Here is a 15,620-nt window from a genome sequence, read left to right as displayed (position 1 = left end):
TGCAGCTTTAACGCCTAGGGTGTTTGTTGTGTGCCATCTTTACACGACACTTTTGGAAGATGAGTTTTCACACGACAGTCACTATTTCTTTTGCTATTGCTATTGTTCCCCACGGGACGCAAGTCCATAACAAAAGTCTCATCTGAGATTTGGTTTGATTCACTTTCAAAGAGCTGTGGTGAAGGAGGTGGGTGGAGAGAGACTGAGAGACACATAAGAGTGATGTAGAGGTAGAGTGAGAGACTGAAAAGGGTTGAATGTGTAAGGCTTTAATAAAAGCAAGATTAATGGAAAGAGGACGATGGGGAGGGGGTAGGGGGGTAAATTGAAGATGGGGAAAGAGAGAGAATTAAGTAATAGTATTCCTTGGCAATGTGAATACAAAGGAAGTACAGAGACCGTCAGGTGTTTCAGCTGAGTCAGTTGCCTAAGAGCTCTCCCTCTTTCTGAAAGGCTGGTTTCTGTACTTTCAATGAAAACTCCTTTCTCCCCTTCACCACCATCACCACCGTCACCATCACTGATCACCATCACCTCCTCCTACTCGTTAATTAATTAATTACATGCTAGATTTCTTTGATTGTGGTGCCACAATCAGGTGCTTCTGGGCCTACCAGCCCCTTTCTCTTGTCATTCTAATCAATGCTTGTTGGGCGTTGCAGGCCCGTATTCCTCTCCCACATGTCATGATTTCAGTGGGACTACTGACATGGTGATCCAAGAGAGAGGTTTGAGTTGATACTCCCTTAATGAATGAGTGAATGATGGCGTCTTCAAAAAATCTCCAACCTCCACTCTCCACTCTCCAGCCCCTTTGAGACTCATATTTTATAATTTTAATGCCACGTGTTAGGTCAACCCGTGGGTAGCATCCAGGCCTCCCAATCGCCACATGACACGTCATCCAACGTCCTCCTATTGTACGGACATTCATGGCATTTTGGTCATGAGAACTTGCATTTCATCCGCTGAGGCCTGGCCGAGCCACAAGGCATTTGGAACGCTCTCCCAATTCCGGTGAACGAAGATATTGTAATTGGGTTTTGTCTTTTTTACTTTTTATTATAAAAGAAATGAATGTTAAAATTTGGAGTTTTATCGAACATATGGAATACAATAATATTAATAAGAACTTATTTACCATCGTCATGCGGCGACTCAAGTTTAAAGGTTGACACTTGGGCATAGGGGCAAAGTGAAGAGTGGAAGATTATGGAGGCCAAAAGGCTGTGCTCTCAAGCAGGGCGGTGGCGTCAGATGCACCCCGCCGCACCCATCTTATCTGCTAATTCCTACTTGGTCCACCCCACAAATTCACTCAATTCTTCACCCTCCTCTACAATCCCAGGTCATTACTTCTTCCTTTCGCCTAGCCTCTCTTTTCTCTCTTTGAATTTTGGGTTCATCTCATTCACAACTTTACACATTGTAATTCTCAATCTAAATTTCGAAGCTCTTCATGCTATAAACGTAATCATGGCATATGTGATTTTATTGAGGATGAACATTAGGTTGTTCACAACCACACTGGGTGTCCCAGACCGGTGTCTTCTTATACTCTTCTTCTTCATTATGCTATGTGTGAAATATCGATTTCCTATACATAGGTTTGATTTTGATGCATTTTTTGTTTTTGTAAAATCATATTAAAAAAGGCCTTTCTATGAAAGGCTCCTCTCGACCACAAAATTATTCCCCTTTCCTTGGAATTCTTTCAGATCATCAAAAGCTGAACTGTATTCTTGAAGCCTGCAAATTCTCCTCAGATTTCAGAACTGCATTTCAGAGCCACGCTAAAATCATAAAATTTGGATATGGTACGTACCCATCCCTTATAACCTCTCTCGTATCAACATATGCGCATTGTGATTGCCTGGATCTTGCTCATCAACTTCTTGATGAAATGCCCTATTGGGGTTTTGATTTGATCACTGCAAATTTAATAATAGCAAGCTTGATGAAAGTTGGAGAGTTTGACTTTGCCAAGAGGGTATTCCGTAAAATGCTCCGTCGAGATGTGGTTACATGGAACTCAATGATTGGAGGCTGTGTTAGAAATGAACGGTTTGAGGAGGCTCTTAGATTCTTTCGAGAAATGCTGAACTCGAATGTTGAACCGGATGGGTTTACGTTTGCATCCGTTATTAATGGCTGTGCACGACTTGGATCTTCTCATCATGCTGAGTTGGTGCATGGTTTAATGATTGAGAAGAAGATTCAACTGAACTTTATATTGAGTTCGGCATTAATAGATCTGTACTCAAAATGTGGAAGAATCAATACTGCAAAAAAAGTTTTTAATAGCATTCAGCATGATGATGTGTCTGTCTGGAATTCAATGATTAATGGCCTAGCAATTCATGGGCTTGCTTTGGATGCAATTGGAGTATTCTCACAAATGGAGATGGAAAGTGTTTCACCTGATTCTATAACCTTCATTGGAATTTTAACAGCATGTAGCCATTGTGGTTTGGTTGAACAAGGTCGCAGGTATTTTGATCTAATGAGAAGGCATTACTCAATTCAGCCACAGCTTGAGCATTATGGAGCCATGGTTGACCTTCTGGGTCGAGCTGGGTTGGTCGAAGAAGCTTATGCAATGATTAAGGCAATGCCAATGGAGCCAGATATTGTCATATGGAGGGCGCTTCTTAGTGCTTGCAGAAATTTCAAGAATCCAGAATTGGGGGAAGTTGCAATTGCAAAAATATCACATCTCAATAGTGGAGATTACATCTTGTTGTCGAATATGTATTGCTCACTAGAGAAATGGGATTCCGCAGAAAGAGTGAGAGAAATGATGAAAAGAGATGGAGTTCGTAAGAATCGTGGTAGAAGTTGGGTTGAGTTGGGTGGTGTCATTCACCAATTCAAGGCTGGTGATCGATCACATCCTGAAACAGGAGCAATCTACAAAGTGCTGGAAGGATTGATCCGACGCACCAAGTTGGAAGGATTTATGCCAGCTACTGACTTGGTTTTAATGGATGTGTCTGATGAGGAAAGAGAGGAGAACTTGAATTCCCACAGTGAGAAGTTGGCATTGGCTTATGTGATCCTCAAAACCAGTCCTGGAACAGAAATTAGGGTTTCAAAAAATCTCCGCACTTGTCATGACTGTCATTGTTGGATGAAAATACTCTCTAGACTGCTAAGCAGGGTGATAATAGTGAGGGATCGGATCCGTTTTCATCAGTTTGAAGGGGGTTTATGTTCCTGCAGAGACTATTGGTAGTTGGTCCCGGGAATGCTATGTAAAGATGTGGTTTCTTGGAAGTTGGGAATGTGAATGTGCATTAGGAATACCCATGCATTAGGCAATTATGTTCCTTGCTCAGATGGTTAACTCATATATAAATTTGAATGTCCGACTGAGTAGCTTGTTGCTTGGTGTGGAATCAAACTTAGACTTTGTAAGGTTCAATTCAAGTTTGCTTTTGCTCTGGGTTAGAAGCAACTAAATGATTGCTATGCTTTTTGAAGCGCCATTTGTAATGTTGTACAGTTAACAATTTGATAAGGGTCAACACTTTTGGAAGCAAACACATGACAATAATGGAAGAATGAGCTGAATTGGCCTTGGTAAGATGGTCATGTGAAAGGCATTGCCATGCTGGATGGAAGCCACTTATGATGGTACTAATACCCAAACAACCAATAAGATGCATTGGTTTCTGTCATTTGCATATTCACACTTCTAAGAAGTTTGTGTCTGGAATAGCACCTCTGTACAAAGCTCATGTAAATGGCAATGCTGTTGGTGCTGGATGAAAACTTATTATCACTATCCCTGCAACCAAAGAACCCACAAGGTACATGGGTCTCTCTGATTTGCTTGTTCAAACTTCTAATTTTTTTCTGGTTGGAATCACCATTGGAATTACTGCAAAGCACTCTGAATTTTGTATAATCGAACATTTATGGTTTCTGAATGTTCAAATACTGCATTAAATTTGGAACTTATTTATTCTTCCATGTCTTTTCCAAGACAATTTGGGGTTTGAAGAATGAATTTGTTGTCATTTTAGTGATGAGAAACTAAGTTCCTATATGCTATAATTTTTGTTTATTGAGTTCTGATTTTGAGCTGGGAATCATGAATGCTTATTTATGTATTAGCATCCATCAAACTGAAATCTTGACCAGCAAGCCTCAATATATTAAGCTACAACTACAAGTGGTTGTCTTGTTGGGTTCAAGTTCAATCCCTCATGCGAGTATATACATTACCATTCCCTTCCACTTGTTACTTCTTTCTACTTCTCAAACCTGGTGATAGGAGAACAGTTTTTGTTTTATGTATTGTTCCTGAGGGTTCTTGACATTTATTATCTTGACATTTATTTTCTTGGTAATAGTCTAAGGTTTTACTTTTGAATCACTCCTCGATAAATGACATGGATATATTTTAACCTCCCAGCAATCATGGCAGCTCTGAAGTATCCAACTTGAAAGATCCTGTATGGTGGACACAACCATGAGAGTTTCCCACCCAGTAATCTTAACCCTGCATTGTGTTGATGGGTGTCTAGTTTATTCATGGCTTCATGATCTATGCTCATTGATAACTTGTGCTAAGCATGTCTGCCAGCGAGGATGAGAAGCCACTGGCCTCCCCTGAGGTGGACCTGTCCAGCAGTGAGCCCAGAACAACTATGTCAGTTAAGACATTGGGGGAACTGGTTCTATCCAAAATGGGACTGAAAAGGACATCAAGTTTTCCAACAGTGTTGACCATACGTCCCTTTGCGACCTGCAGGACAATCCAATTTGATGTACAAATGGTGAATTTGTTTTAATTCCCTTGCTGAATTCTAGCGACTTTGGTGGGTTGTTTCTATCCTTGCACAGTTTGTACTTTGACTTTTTTCCTGGATTTGTGAAGGCCCACCCACGTACAACTTGGAGGTTCTCTCAGATTCTTGGATGAAAGCACCTCATTGGCTGGTAGAAAATTGGGGCTTGTTGGATCTAAAAACTTTTCCTCTTTGGAATAAAGATCCAACACTCGCGCAAAACTTCTTCCAGTGCTGAAGGCTTAGCCATATAAGCGAAGACTTTTGTTTTATCTGGCTTGGGAACTGTGTAAGCCTTTGATGAGGCTTGACCGTAGTCAGTCTTTTGTAGTCTGTTTGTTCAACTGTTTTCATTTATATCACGTGTATTCTGGAAAAATACATCAGTGAATACTTCCTAATGTGAGTGCGCATTATAATCCCATTATTTTCTTCAATTTCCAAGTAGCGTATAGGGTCACTGGTGTTTTGGTAATGAAATTGGCACTTTGTAGAGACTGGATTATTATTTTCAGGATCTCTGCATCCAGATTGGAGATTGTAGACATCTCTCTTCCGATCTTCCCTGTTCTCCAAGCTTCTCCTCTGCAAATCATGCTGCAACTCAGGATATGTTGGACTAAGGATGTAAGCATACTCCTCAAGAATATCGAACCATGAACGAAGAAAGGCATGAGAGAAAAGCATATTGGCTAGTGATTGTGAGGCCCCAATTCTTGACTGGAAGGGACACCAAAGGCCTCTACCCTTCCATCCGATAGAGAGGGGGGGCAGAGCTTTTGGTTTTTTCATGTTGTCAAAGAGTTGAACAATGAAAATAGATGGCAAGTGCCTGATCGAATTGATAGGGTCATGTAGGAACAAGGTTCAAGTCTACCGGTCTGTTAGGATGCCTCAGCTGCATACGTCGTACTTCCACTTGACACCTATCGTAATGATAAACGGCTCGTCTCGCTGTGACCTTCTCTTGAATTCTCAAAACTTTTGTCGCTCCATCCCCGTAGGGGCAGAGAACCCGTCGCCAGATACTATTCTCAATCAACAAGGGCAAAATGTAATATGTGTTTATGTAGCTATTGGTCAAAAAGCATCCTCTGTAGCTCAGGTAGTGACTACTTTCCAGGAAAGGGGAGCGATGGAATACACTATTGTGGTAGCTGAAACGGCGGACTCGCCTGCTACATTACAATACCTTGCCCCTTATACAGGAGCAGCTCTGGCTGAATATTTTGTGTACCATAAACGACACACTTTAAATTCGATCCATAACATCTATGTCAGCTTTTCTGCCTAAATGCATTCAAAATGATTGGCTTTCTAGATGATCCCTCTAGAACAGGGTGATTATAAGAATCTTTCTAGTTACTTCGTTCTCTATTTCTATTTGAGAGAATCCTGAGGAAAAGCATTTTGTCACCCATTGGTTCTATACCCGATTCATAACTAAAAAGTTTCTCTGGTCCTTTACTAATCGGAGCTAAAACTCCGGAAATAAAAAATGCAACTCTCTAGTCTTTACTTCAGGCTGTCTGATTCCATTTTTGTTATATTTACTTCAGGTTACCATTCATGAAAGCTGAGAAAATATAAATCCTAATTATCAATTGTTGCATTGATTACTTTCTGTTGTTGTCAGTGAAGACTATGCTGTTTGTTTTGATATGATGAATTTAATAAGTAATATATCCACCTATGATGTGGCTGTTGATGGGTCACAATCATATACCAATTGCACTCAGAGGGGGCTGCTCATTGTTCACGGCAGCAAAGGCCTTGTTACCTTCTTTTAGCAACTAAGAACCATTTGAGTTGTCTTTGTCAGTGCAACATTTAGTAGTGAGCCTGTGCTTTCATAATATTAATTTTGAAATACTTGTCATTTTAATGTTTCTTTGTTTTTTATTTGGAAATGGAAGAGAGAGAGAGAGATGCCGGTGCTTGTGGAGATGTGTTTTATTTAACCTCATATGCTGATCTGCTTAACATAATTTCTGATATTAAAATAGCAATTCTCAGTACGAAATTTTTTGTTTGTTTGTTTGTTTGTTTATTAATTTTTCCTTTTTTCTTTTTTCTTCTTTCTTTTGTTCTTGCTATACCTGTTGCCCTCTGCTGACTGCTGATTCTGGGTATTCACAGGTTAATACCGGTGTCAATTTAGACACAATATGGTGCAAAGCTTCTTCCTTGCCAAGCCACTCTGATTTTGTATCCTTTTTTTCTCTCACTCTTCAGTCATTTCGTTAGATGAGTGGGTTTTCAACAGAGAAGCCTGCCTTATAAGAATTGTGACCTGGCATGACAATGGAAAGAACTGGAGGATTAGATGGGCAACAGAAACAGTTTGCTAGCAATTAAGATCCTTTTCCTTTTAGAAAAAATTTGGCAGAACCCTTTTCTAAATTTTCAGGCTCTGATTAGCTGATGAATTCAATACTGCAGCTTTTGAGAATCGATGGAGGGCCTACTAGATGCAGCTCCTTCTATGAGGGAATAATGGTGGCTAAGTTCCACTCAATGTGGGCTTGTGAGGAATTTTATATTTCTATTAAACTTCTGTACCCTTTGTTATGGAAGCAATCGATATGTAATGTAACATAGGATATAGACTATTTTGCTTAGTTTACCATTCAAAGGGGTTTTTTTGGATGAGTTCTACAGTTTTGCTTGATTTTCTGATACCGTGTGTAGTTACTCTGAGTTTTTGGGTTGTTTTAAAGGATCTATTACTCTTCTAACTCAATAGGATTTGGTTGGTAAAGCACATATTAGGGCATGACCTAAAGAGCTAGAGATGGCAATTAACGAAGGCTTTGCTTGAACTGTGTATGTTCTCTTCGCCCCCTTCTTATTTCTTCTCAATAAATGATAGTGAATTGTTAGATTAGAGCCCCTTCCAACTTGATCACTTTGTTCCCTCGTTAGGGTTTTAGAAAATGGAAACCATGACACTCGGTTTGGATAATAGAAACCACAAGGGAAAAGGGAAAAATTTGTTCCCCCATTAAGGTTTCTGGAAATCAAAAGGCCGAGGTTTGGTTTGGGTTATAGTAACTAGTAATGACAAGGAAACAAAGCTTCTTGCCTTCGAACTTGACACTTTGTCCTGCAGTTGGAGTTTTCGGAAATCAAAACCCTGAGGCTAGGTTTAGATCATAGAAACTAGAGAAAACTTTGTTCCCTCGTTAGGGTTTCATAGGAAGTATGGGGGAACAAAAATGTGTCCCCTTCCGACTTGACATTTTGTTCCATCAGGGTTGTTGGAAATTGAAACTCTGGAATTGAGTAAAAACTATGAGGGAAAACTTCGGTACCGAGGTGGAAATGACAACTAGTTTGCCCGATTGGCCAATTTTTGACTAAAGTAAATGGTTTTGAAGTCAAGGAAAACTTTGTTCCCTTTGGTTTGGGTGGGGGAACAAAATTTGTCCACTTCTGACTTGACATTTTGTTCCATCAGGGTTGTTGGAAATTGAAACCCTGGAATTGAGTAAAAAGTAAAAATTGGTACCTTCATAAGGTTTGTCGTGGAAATCGCAACTAGTTTGCCGATTCCCCATTTCTTACTAAGAAATGCATTAATATTTAATTATTTAAGTTATTAAATCATTAGACAAATTTACCAAAATTATTTTAAATTTTAAATTGTAATATTAAATATATTTGACATGTCCAATAACTTAAATTAAATTATCAAACCAGACTTAAAATAACTTTAAATTAAATTATTAATTCATTTGGTCGATTTATCAAAATAATTTTTAATTTTAAATTACTTAACAAAACGTATTTAACATGTTTAATAGTTAAAATTAAATTATCAAGCCATATTAAAATCGATCCTATCAGCCAGAACAATGATGTGCACCATTTGTTTGTCGGCAGCTTGTGATGTTAAAAAATTCGTTGGCCAAAAAATTTTCATCTAACAAGATTTCAGTAGATTCTTGGCCTTCATACTATATCCCATTCAGGCACCTTTTTGCCTGACTCTACCAAATGGAACAGTGGGGTCCACCCTACACTAAAAAAAAGAAATAATAATAAAAAAACGCCTAAATAAACTTTGGAAGGGTACAATGGAAAGTAGTATCATTCACATGGTTTCTATTGTAGAAGATTGACAAAATTGAGAAGGATCGGGACATTGGCAACTCTTGCCTTCAAACAAGCAGCACATGAACCCTACATTTTTGTACTCATGACTTGCCTTAGAAGCTGGTAAATGAGGTCCAAGTCCACTAGCCGCTTTAAAACTGTATCATGACGAACCCCCAAACACCTGGGAAGGATGCTACCATGTAAGGAAAAGGATAATGATGAATTATGACATATGGATATGTGCATAAGCGAGATCTTACTCACCCCTGCTAGGATGTCTTTGGAGAGTCTCGGCTTGCTTTCTGCTGCTTTATCTGCAAGTGGTGGTTTCTGGGGGAATTGGCGGATCACCTTTGGTCCTTGATCATTAGCAGGGGCCTCAGTGTTTGTTCCTGCATCTTGTTGGACCTTTTGCTTCTGAAAATTCAGGGCAAACCCGGATCATGGTCAGTGATGCTTTGTAGACACTAGGAAGAAAAAGGGAAATGCAGTTTAAACTGAATGTAAGTCGTTTGAACTGAATCAAGTGAATCAGAAATCAAGTTTTCAGTTAGATTTGGAGGAGCAGGTCATTCTGTCAAATAAGTGGAAGTAAAGTCACATTGAATGAGAGAAAATGACAGATTTTGTTCTTGAAAATGTGGAGTATTGTTCAACCAAATTCGAATATCAAGATTATAGCAAGCAGCATTTTTTACAAAAGATTAATATCTTCATGAAACTATGCCAAATAAATGTGCAAAAGGATTCATCCTTCCAAATTCTACATTATATCCTCAAAAGAGCAAGGGATAAATAAGGTGTTCTTTTTTTAAAACAAATATTATTAATTTTTTTGCAATTGAGGCCTGGCTCAAGTGGTAAAGCTTGGGAGGATTTGTGGAGGTTCAAGGTTCTAAGTCCCAATGGGTACAAAAATTTACCTATAAAAAAAATAAACAAATAAATAAATAATGGGGAATCCACCTTGGTAGTGAGACACTTATCCCAACTACTGAAAAAGCAAACCTTGGTGATATGGGCTCAGACCTCTACCCTACACTACTTATAAACAAGGAAGGCTCAAATTCGGAACCTTGTTCATTGACAGAAGCCACCAGCATTGAGCCACATACCCCATGAGGCAACAAATAACTGATAAGTCAGAAAAAAGGAAAAAGAAAAAGAAAAATGAGCAAACCCTTGAACACAAGGACAATTGAGATACCTCATAGTGAAAAGAAATAAAATCAACTAAAGAGAATACATAAATAAGATGTGAACTCAATAATGACAATTTAATATGATGAGGACATTGGCGCACTGGCATGCTCAAAGAAGAAGCGGTCAAGATGAGAGCAATAGGGGATTGGATAGCCTTTACCTAATATATCACTCTCACTCTTGATTGGTGCCAGGCCCTAACATTCTATCATGACAGTTTAAGACTACAAAGCTTTATTACAACTCATAAATTTCACTTTACAATAAGATTACTTCCTCTCTTACATTTTAGTTAGTTGAAACAATAAAATTACTTTCTCTCTGGCATTTAGTTACTTGAGACTTGAACATAAGCTATATACCCAAAGAAATTGCTACATGAAGTCAGATTAATCCTGAAAAGTTGTGTGCAGATTAATCCTCAAAAGTCGCTTCTTTTGAAATTGCTACATTAAGTCAGGCTAATCCTAAAACATTGTGCTCTTTTGAAATTATGTTGATCTAAATCAATGTACACTAAATCTTATCAAAGCATTGAAAGATGAACTAAATACATTTAGAAAGAATCAAAGAATTGCAAGAGGAACATATGAATGGTAATCCAATGACCATTTTTTTTCTAATAGTCAAATGGTAATCCAATGAAAAATGAACCCATTTTTCCAAATAATAAGTGCATATTTACCTTCTTTAGTCGTTCTTCTATAGAACTCAAGGCACGAGACTTGTCAACTTTAGAGAGGTAGAAGTCACGCTCCCGCTTAGCAGCAGAAAGTTCCAAAGCTAGTTTCTGCTCTCGAATGGCATTCTTGTAAGCTGCAAAAGGAAAACTTCAACTTAGAAATGGAATTGATTATTTGAAGTACCATGACACATAATGCAAGTGCAATTGAGGAGTTATATACCAATCTCTTCTGTAAGATCGTCCCACTTGAATTTGCTCAAGTACTTGATATTCCAAAGGTCATAATAGAATGATGATCTCTTCCTCCCACCTAGACATGAACAAATCACATGAAGCATGAAAACTCAACAATCTGCTAAGATATAAATAAGTCAAAGGTGTTCAAGGAGGCATGCTGTTTGCCAAAAACTAAAAGTACTTGATAAGCAAACTAAATGTTCAACCATTTCAAAATGCATGTTAAGAAGCACACATCAGAACAACATGACATTTTGATAGATAATAAATACAAAGAATCAATTTTGGTTGTTGAGTACGATCAACAATTTTCTGTTTTCCTCATATAATAATTGAATATTAAATCCATTCTGCATTAGCATAGAGTTTGGAGCATCGACAATCTTAAATATAGTTCATAGATATAGACTCTTTAACTGAACGAGAGATGAAAGAAAGAAAATGTTTCAATTAAAATTCATACCTATTTGTTCACCATTTAACATCTTGGCCACCCTCTTAGCAACAGTTTTCTTGGTAAATTCAACCCACCTGCATACCTCAAAGACTATCTCATGATTATATATTGGCAATTACTGAAAAAAACATCTTTTAAAAGACAAAACAAAGGATCAAATATGATGTAGCCTCTGCTAATGTCCTTCAAAATAAGAAAAATAGGTAGTAGCATTCAATTGAACATGCAATAAAATAACATGTTGAATCAGTCATACCCTTCTGAAAATACTTGTCCTCGAAACCCACCAGCCCGTTTGCGATGTACTTGAGTTGCAGGGTCTGTAAATTATAAAAAACAAATTGCTTAATTAGCACACTAAACAACTTAATACTTACAATATCCTAAAAAGGTCAGTGCTATCATTGTATTATCCTAGGGGTAAAACCACTAAAAATCTTATAAGGAAGCAAAAAATAAGAAAGCCAAACAAGTCATATCAAAAGTATAAAAAGTTTAAAACAAAAAAGATAGAAACCAACTGAAACTACTAATTGTTTACCTTCTGGAGCAAGATAAATCCTTTGGATTTCTCCATACTGGGAAAGTATATGACGAAGCTTCACATGATCCATGTGAGGGGGAATCCGACTCAAGTAGCAAACCCCACGCTTATCAGCCTTAGAAGCTTCCTTCAACAGCCGCTTCTTTAGTTTATTTTTCCGAATTCTCCCCTTTTCATCATTGCCTTCAGACTCTCCTTCCTCTGAATGAGATGTCCTTTTAATTTCTTGTTCTTCCTCAGCCATTCTACCTAAGAAAAACAATTATGATTCTCCTTGGAAAAATGTAAAACAAACTAAAAAGTACAAGTAAATATAAAAACAACCATACACTTCACCCATAATTTTTCCAAGATATCTATTCAGACTATATGTTTTCCGAATTAAAATTCAAGGAACTTCACAATTCTAGTGTCTACTTGGGAATTGTAGAATTTGTGCTATTTGAGAGCCAAAACAACTCCATACATTTTCAAACAATTTTGTCTTATTTTTAGTTTTCCAAGTTTCTCCTTTTCTTCATCGGCATTTAACTCGTCCCCCTCTAAATGAGTTGTCCTATTAACCTCTTGTCATTTCTCAGCCACACTAGCTAACAAAAAGAGTTACCATTTTTTATTTTCAAATAAATATAAAGAAACAGAAATCATGATAAAAATTACCGCATGGACACATACTCCAATAATTTGCCACTAATTCAAACCATCTAGACTAAAATTTAAGGAAAAGTTAATAATACTAGGATCTGTTTGGAAATTCTGGAATTTGGATTAACCTAGTTCAAAACCAGATTCATGCCTTCTAACTCTGTTCCCTCTTAAGGAGTTGTTCTATAAACCTCTTTAATCTTCCTCGATCATTCTAGCTAATGAAAAAAGCTACTATTGTTCTAAATGAAATGTATACATGAATCACACAGAATACAATGATAAAAATTCTATGCAACCTCCAAATAAAAATACAAAATTCAACGAAGTCAACAATTCTAGGTTCTTTTTAGAAGTCTATAATCTGGGTTAACTCTGCGCATGCACTTCAAATCAAGGCTTGGAATATTGCAAAGCTTGAAAGCTTTTCAGACTAAATCTTATCAATTTCCCAAATTCTGCTTTCATGTAAACTCAACCATTAATTTCAATTTCAAAGAAGCCAATTCATTTAACTTACACACTCAATCTTGTATTCATTTGACCAAGTTAACAATCTCAGGGCCTCCTCGAGGATTCTAGAATCTGGGTTAGCCTAAGACCACCCCAACTCTACACATTCACTTCAGATCAAGACTTGCATACATCAAACAAGTTTCAGACTGTAAAGTATCAAAGAAAAATTATACAGAACTTATGCTTTCATAATTGCTTCAATTAATCTCAATCATATCTGATACACCTCCCAAAATTTCGATTAATTTAATTATTCGGGGGTATGTTTGGGAATTCTAGAATCTGGGCAAGCCTAGTCCGAACCCATCAACTCCATACATGTGCTTAACAAAAAGAACTAGAATTTTTGCACATGCAAATACTTTTCAGATTAAAGCTATCTACTTTTCAAGCTGTGCTTTCATCTAATATCAACAACCAGTTTCAACTTCAAAGAAAAGTTAAATCATTCAATTTATGCATTCAACACTTGATACCCCCATCTGGGTCATCGAGGACTGGCCTCTTAAAATGGTTCGAAAGGGTCAACGAAACAAGTAGATTGAAGATTCAGATAAGGGTGTGGTCGTGTGGAAACCAGAGGGAAGGAGAAGAAGGAGTCTACCTGAGGGTGGGCTGTGAAAAAGGGCGGCGACGGAGCTTGAAGGTGGAGGTGGCTTGGGCTCCGGCGACGGTGAAGTGAGGAGTATGGAGGACGGCGGCCTCCTCAAAGATGTTCTCGTTGGTATGAAAATGGAGGGTCCGGTTCCTCTGTAAAAGGTACTACCCTTTCATACGGTGTGGATTAGCATGTGATAATCATGCGACTAGAAAAGCCATCGCGTAGCCTATGTGGCTTTGACTGGGCCGGGTCGACTGGTAGGATGGGCTCTAATACAAAATACTGAAATACATAAAAACGGAACTTCTCGGAATTTCATTGAGCTGCTTTGTAGTTTTTAATAAAAAAAAGTCTTTGTTAAAATTTTTTGAAAATAAGAGGTTTATATTATATTTAATATTAGTATTACACACATTTACCAAAAAAAAAAACCATATAAAAATGAAAAGAATATAACCGATGGTATAACAAGAGCGATTAATTAAGGAAATAAAAGAAATTAAAAATTATGAAATAAAGAGCAAGTTTTAAATTATGGAATTTCTGGAAAAAAAAAACAAATTATGACGATTTTTGATGAGAAAATATTGATAATATGTTTAAAATCCTACCTTCTTGCTACTATTCTTAGGGTTTTTTTTAGATAATTCATTTCTCTTTATTACATCATTTTAATAACTTTAAAAACATTTAAATATATATTAAATTATTAAATAGTTTTAATGATTTAAAAATATTAAATGATTTGATGACTTTATATCTAAATATTCAAATATTTATATTTAAATCTAGTTACAATTATTTATTTATTTTAAATATTTAAATATGTAATAAATATGGATCTCACTTTATACTTTGAGGAATTGAGGTGACATTCTTCGAGGAATCTTATTTTCCCTTGGAATTTTTCATTCTCAAAGACAAACAAATAGAAGTAAATGCATGTTTGGTATGTAAAATTTTTTTGTGAAATGAAAATGAATTTGATGATCTTATTTGCAGTGTTTGGACGAACTTAGAAATATAAGATTGAAATGATTATTTGGTTTATTCCAATGATAGTTGATAATAACAATTATATTTCTACCGTTGAAATATATCACAAAAATCCAAAAAAAAACAAAAAACCTGTCTAGTCTGATAATTGATGGCCCTGGTTTGAAACCCAGAGGGCTTTCTTTCATCATTGAGAATTTTTGTTTTCCATACTGCTAACCCAACTTGATATCACATTGACCATCATTTTTGTATTCTTTCTTAGGTGGACATTGTTCAATTAATTAATTCTATAATGTTTATGTTTTACATATATTGTTTACTTAGACTCCTCATCTATCAATTAATTTCTCTTGTTGACCATGATAGTTTCTCTTCTTCTATTGAATTCAGTTGCTTGGCTATGGATGGGCGGGCCTGTTCAGAAAATACTACTGGACTCCCCCTATATGTGGTGGCCAGCAAATCTGGTCCAAGTCTCTCTCTCTCTCTCTCTCCGTTCAATTTTACTCCACAATGTTCCCTAGTAGGTCAGGTCAGGTCAGGTCCATCACGAGCTTCATGAATAATTAACTGCTTGAGAGCTGAGTTGTCATTAGGCCAAATACGATCTCTGTATCTCACCTCTCCATGTTGCCAACTGTATCTAAAATTCCTTGCAGGATCGGTTTATAATGATTCTATTAGCTCCTAAGTATTTGGATCTGCAACCGATCCCAAATGGGCATGGACATGGCCATAACTCTTGCATTGTCTTGACAATGCATCACCAACTTTATTTTCTTATCCTTTCTGGTGAAAAATTTGGTAATCATAGCCCATCAGCTTTGTTAACCACT

The 15,620-nt window shown here is 37.1% G+C and overlaps 3 protein-coding genes across 11 annotated transcripts; 2 read left to right on the top strand and 1 right to left on the bottom strand.

Annotated features, from left to right (window-relative positions):
- Positions 1 to 961: 961 nt before the first annotated feature.
- On the top strand, positions 962 to 7,448 carry LOC100247459 (pentatricopeptide repeat-containing protein At5g50990). 6 transcript variants are annotated; one of them, XR_009464604.1, is made up of 4 exons: positions 962 to 1,348; positions 1,719 to 1,817; positions 1,950 to 3,812; positions 6,936 to 7,448. XR_009464604.1 is itself a non-coding variant. In XM_010665509.3 (2 exons), exons 1-2 carry the CDS (start codon positions 1,213 to 1,215, stop codon positions 3,233 to 3,235), a joined length of 1,653 nt encoding a protein of 550 aa, XP_010663811.1. In that variant the 5' UTR covers positions 973 to 1,212; the 3' UTR covers positions 3,236 to 4,199. The 6 variants fall into 6 exon arrangements, 1 of the variants encoding a protein (XP_010663811.1); XR_009464603.1 differs by lacking the exon at positions 6,936 to 7,448 and adding an exon at positions 4,421 to 5,237 and having other exon boundaries at positions 973 to 1,348; XR_009464601.1 differs by having other exon boundaries at positions 973 to 1,348; positions 1,719 to 3,812.
- LOC109124299 (ATP synthase subunit alpha, chloroplastic-like) lies at positions 5,608 to 6,090 on the top strand. The gene has a single exon (XM_019226384.1). It carries the CDS (start codon positions 5,608 to 5,610, stop codon positions 6,088 to 6,090), a length of 483 nt encoding a protein of 160 aa, XP_019081929.1.
- A 1,386-nt stretch (positions 7,449 to 8,834) lies between the features above and the next one.
- Positions 8,835 to 14,027, bottom strand: LOC100259435 (pre-rRNA-processing protein ESF2). 4 transcript variants are annotated; one of them, XM_010665510.3, is made up of 8 exons: positions 13,789 to 14,027; positions 12,021 to 12,272; positions 11,736 to 11,799; positions 11,486 to 11,553; positions 11,006 to 11,095; positions 10,786 to 10,916; positions 9,162 to 9,314; positions 8,835 to 9,078 (listed from the first exon to the last, which is right to left on the bottom strand). In XM_010665510.3, exons 2-8 carry the CDS (start codon positions 12,265 to 12,267, stop codon positions 9,058 to 9,060), a joined length of 774 nt encoding a protein of 257 aa, XP_010663812.1. In that variant the 5' UTR covers positions 12,268 to 12,272; positions 13,789 to 14,027; the 3' UTR covers positions 8,835 to 9,057. The 4 variants fall into 4 exon arrangements, with proteins under 4 accessions (XP_010663812.1, XP_002284683.1, XP_059590100.1 ...); XM_002284647.4 differs by having other exon boundaries at positions 12,021 to 12,268; positions 13,789 to 13,967; XM_059734117.1 differs by having other exon boundaries at positions 8,835 to 9,314; positions 13,789 to 13,970.
- Between the last annotated feature and the right edge of the window lie 1,593 nt (positions 14,028 to 15,620).

This window comes from Vitis vinifera, chromosome 17 (assembly GCF_030704535.1).
Source record: "Vitis vinifera cultivar Pinot Noir 40024 chromosome 17, ASM3070453v1".
In the NCBI taxonomy this organism is placed as follows: Eukaryota; Viridiplantae; Streptophyta; class Magnoliopsida; order Vitales; family Vitaceae; genus Vitis; species Vitis vinifera.
The sequence above is the reverse complement of the archived record's forward strand: the minus strand, read 5'-3'. Positions and strand labels throughout refer to the sequence as shown.

Excerpts from the sequence above, each read along its gene's own strand:
- LOC100247459 (XM_010665509.3), top strand. The coding sequence starts at position 1,213 with ATGGAGGCCAAAAGGCTGTGCTCTCAAGCAGGGCGGTGGCGTCAGATG. Across the intron at positions 1,349-1,718 it reads ACCCTCCTCTACAATCCCAG|ATCATCAAAAGCTGAACTGT; the intron begins GTCATTACTTCT and ends GAATTCTTTCAG.
- LOC109124299 (XM_019226384.1), top strand. The coding sequence starts at position 5,608 with ATGAAAATAGATGGCAAGTGCCTGATCGAATTGATAGGGTCATGTAGG.
- LOC100259435 (XM_059734117.1), bottom strand. The coding sequence starts at position 12,267 with ATGGCTGAGGAAGAACAAGAAATTAAAAGGACATCTCATTCAGAGGAA. Across the intron at positions 11,800-12,020 it reads GATTTATCTTGCTCCAGAAG|ACCCTGCAACTCAAGTACAT; the intron begins GTAAACAATTAG and ends TATAATTTACAG. Across the intron at positions 11,096-11,485 it reads GTTAAATGGTGAACAAATAG|GTGGGAGGAAGAGATCATCA; the intron begins GTATGAATTTTA and ends GTTCATGTCTAG.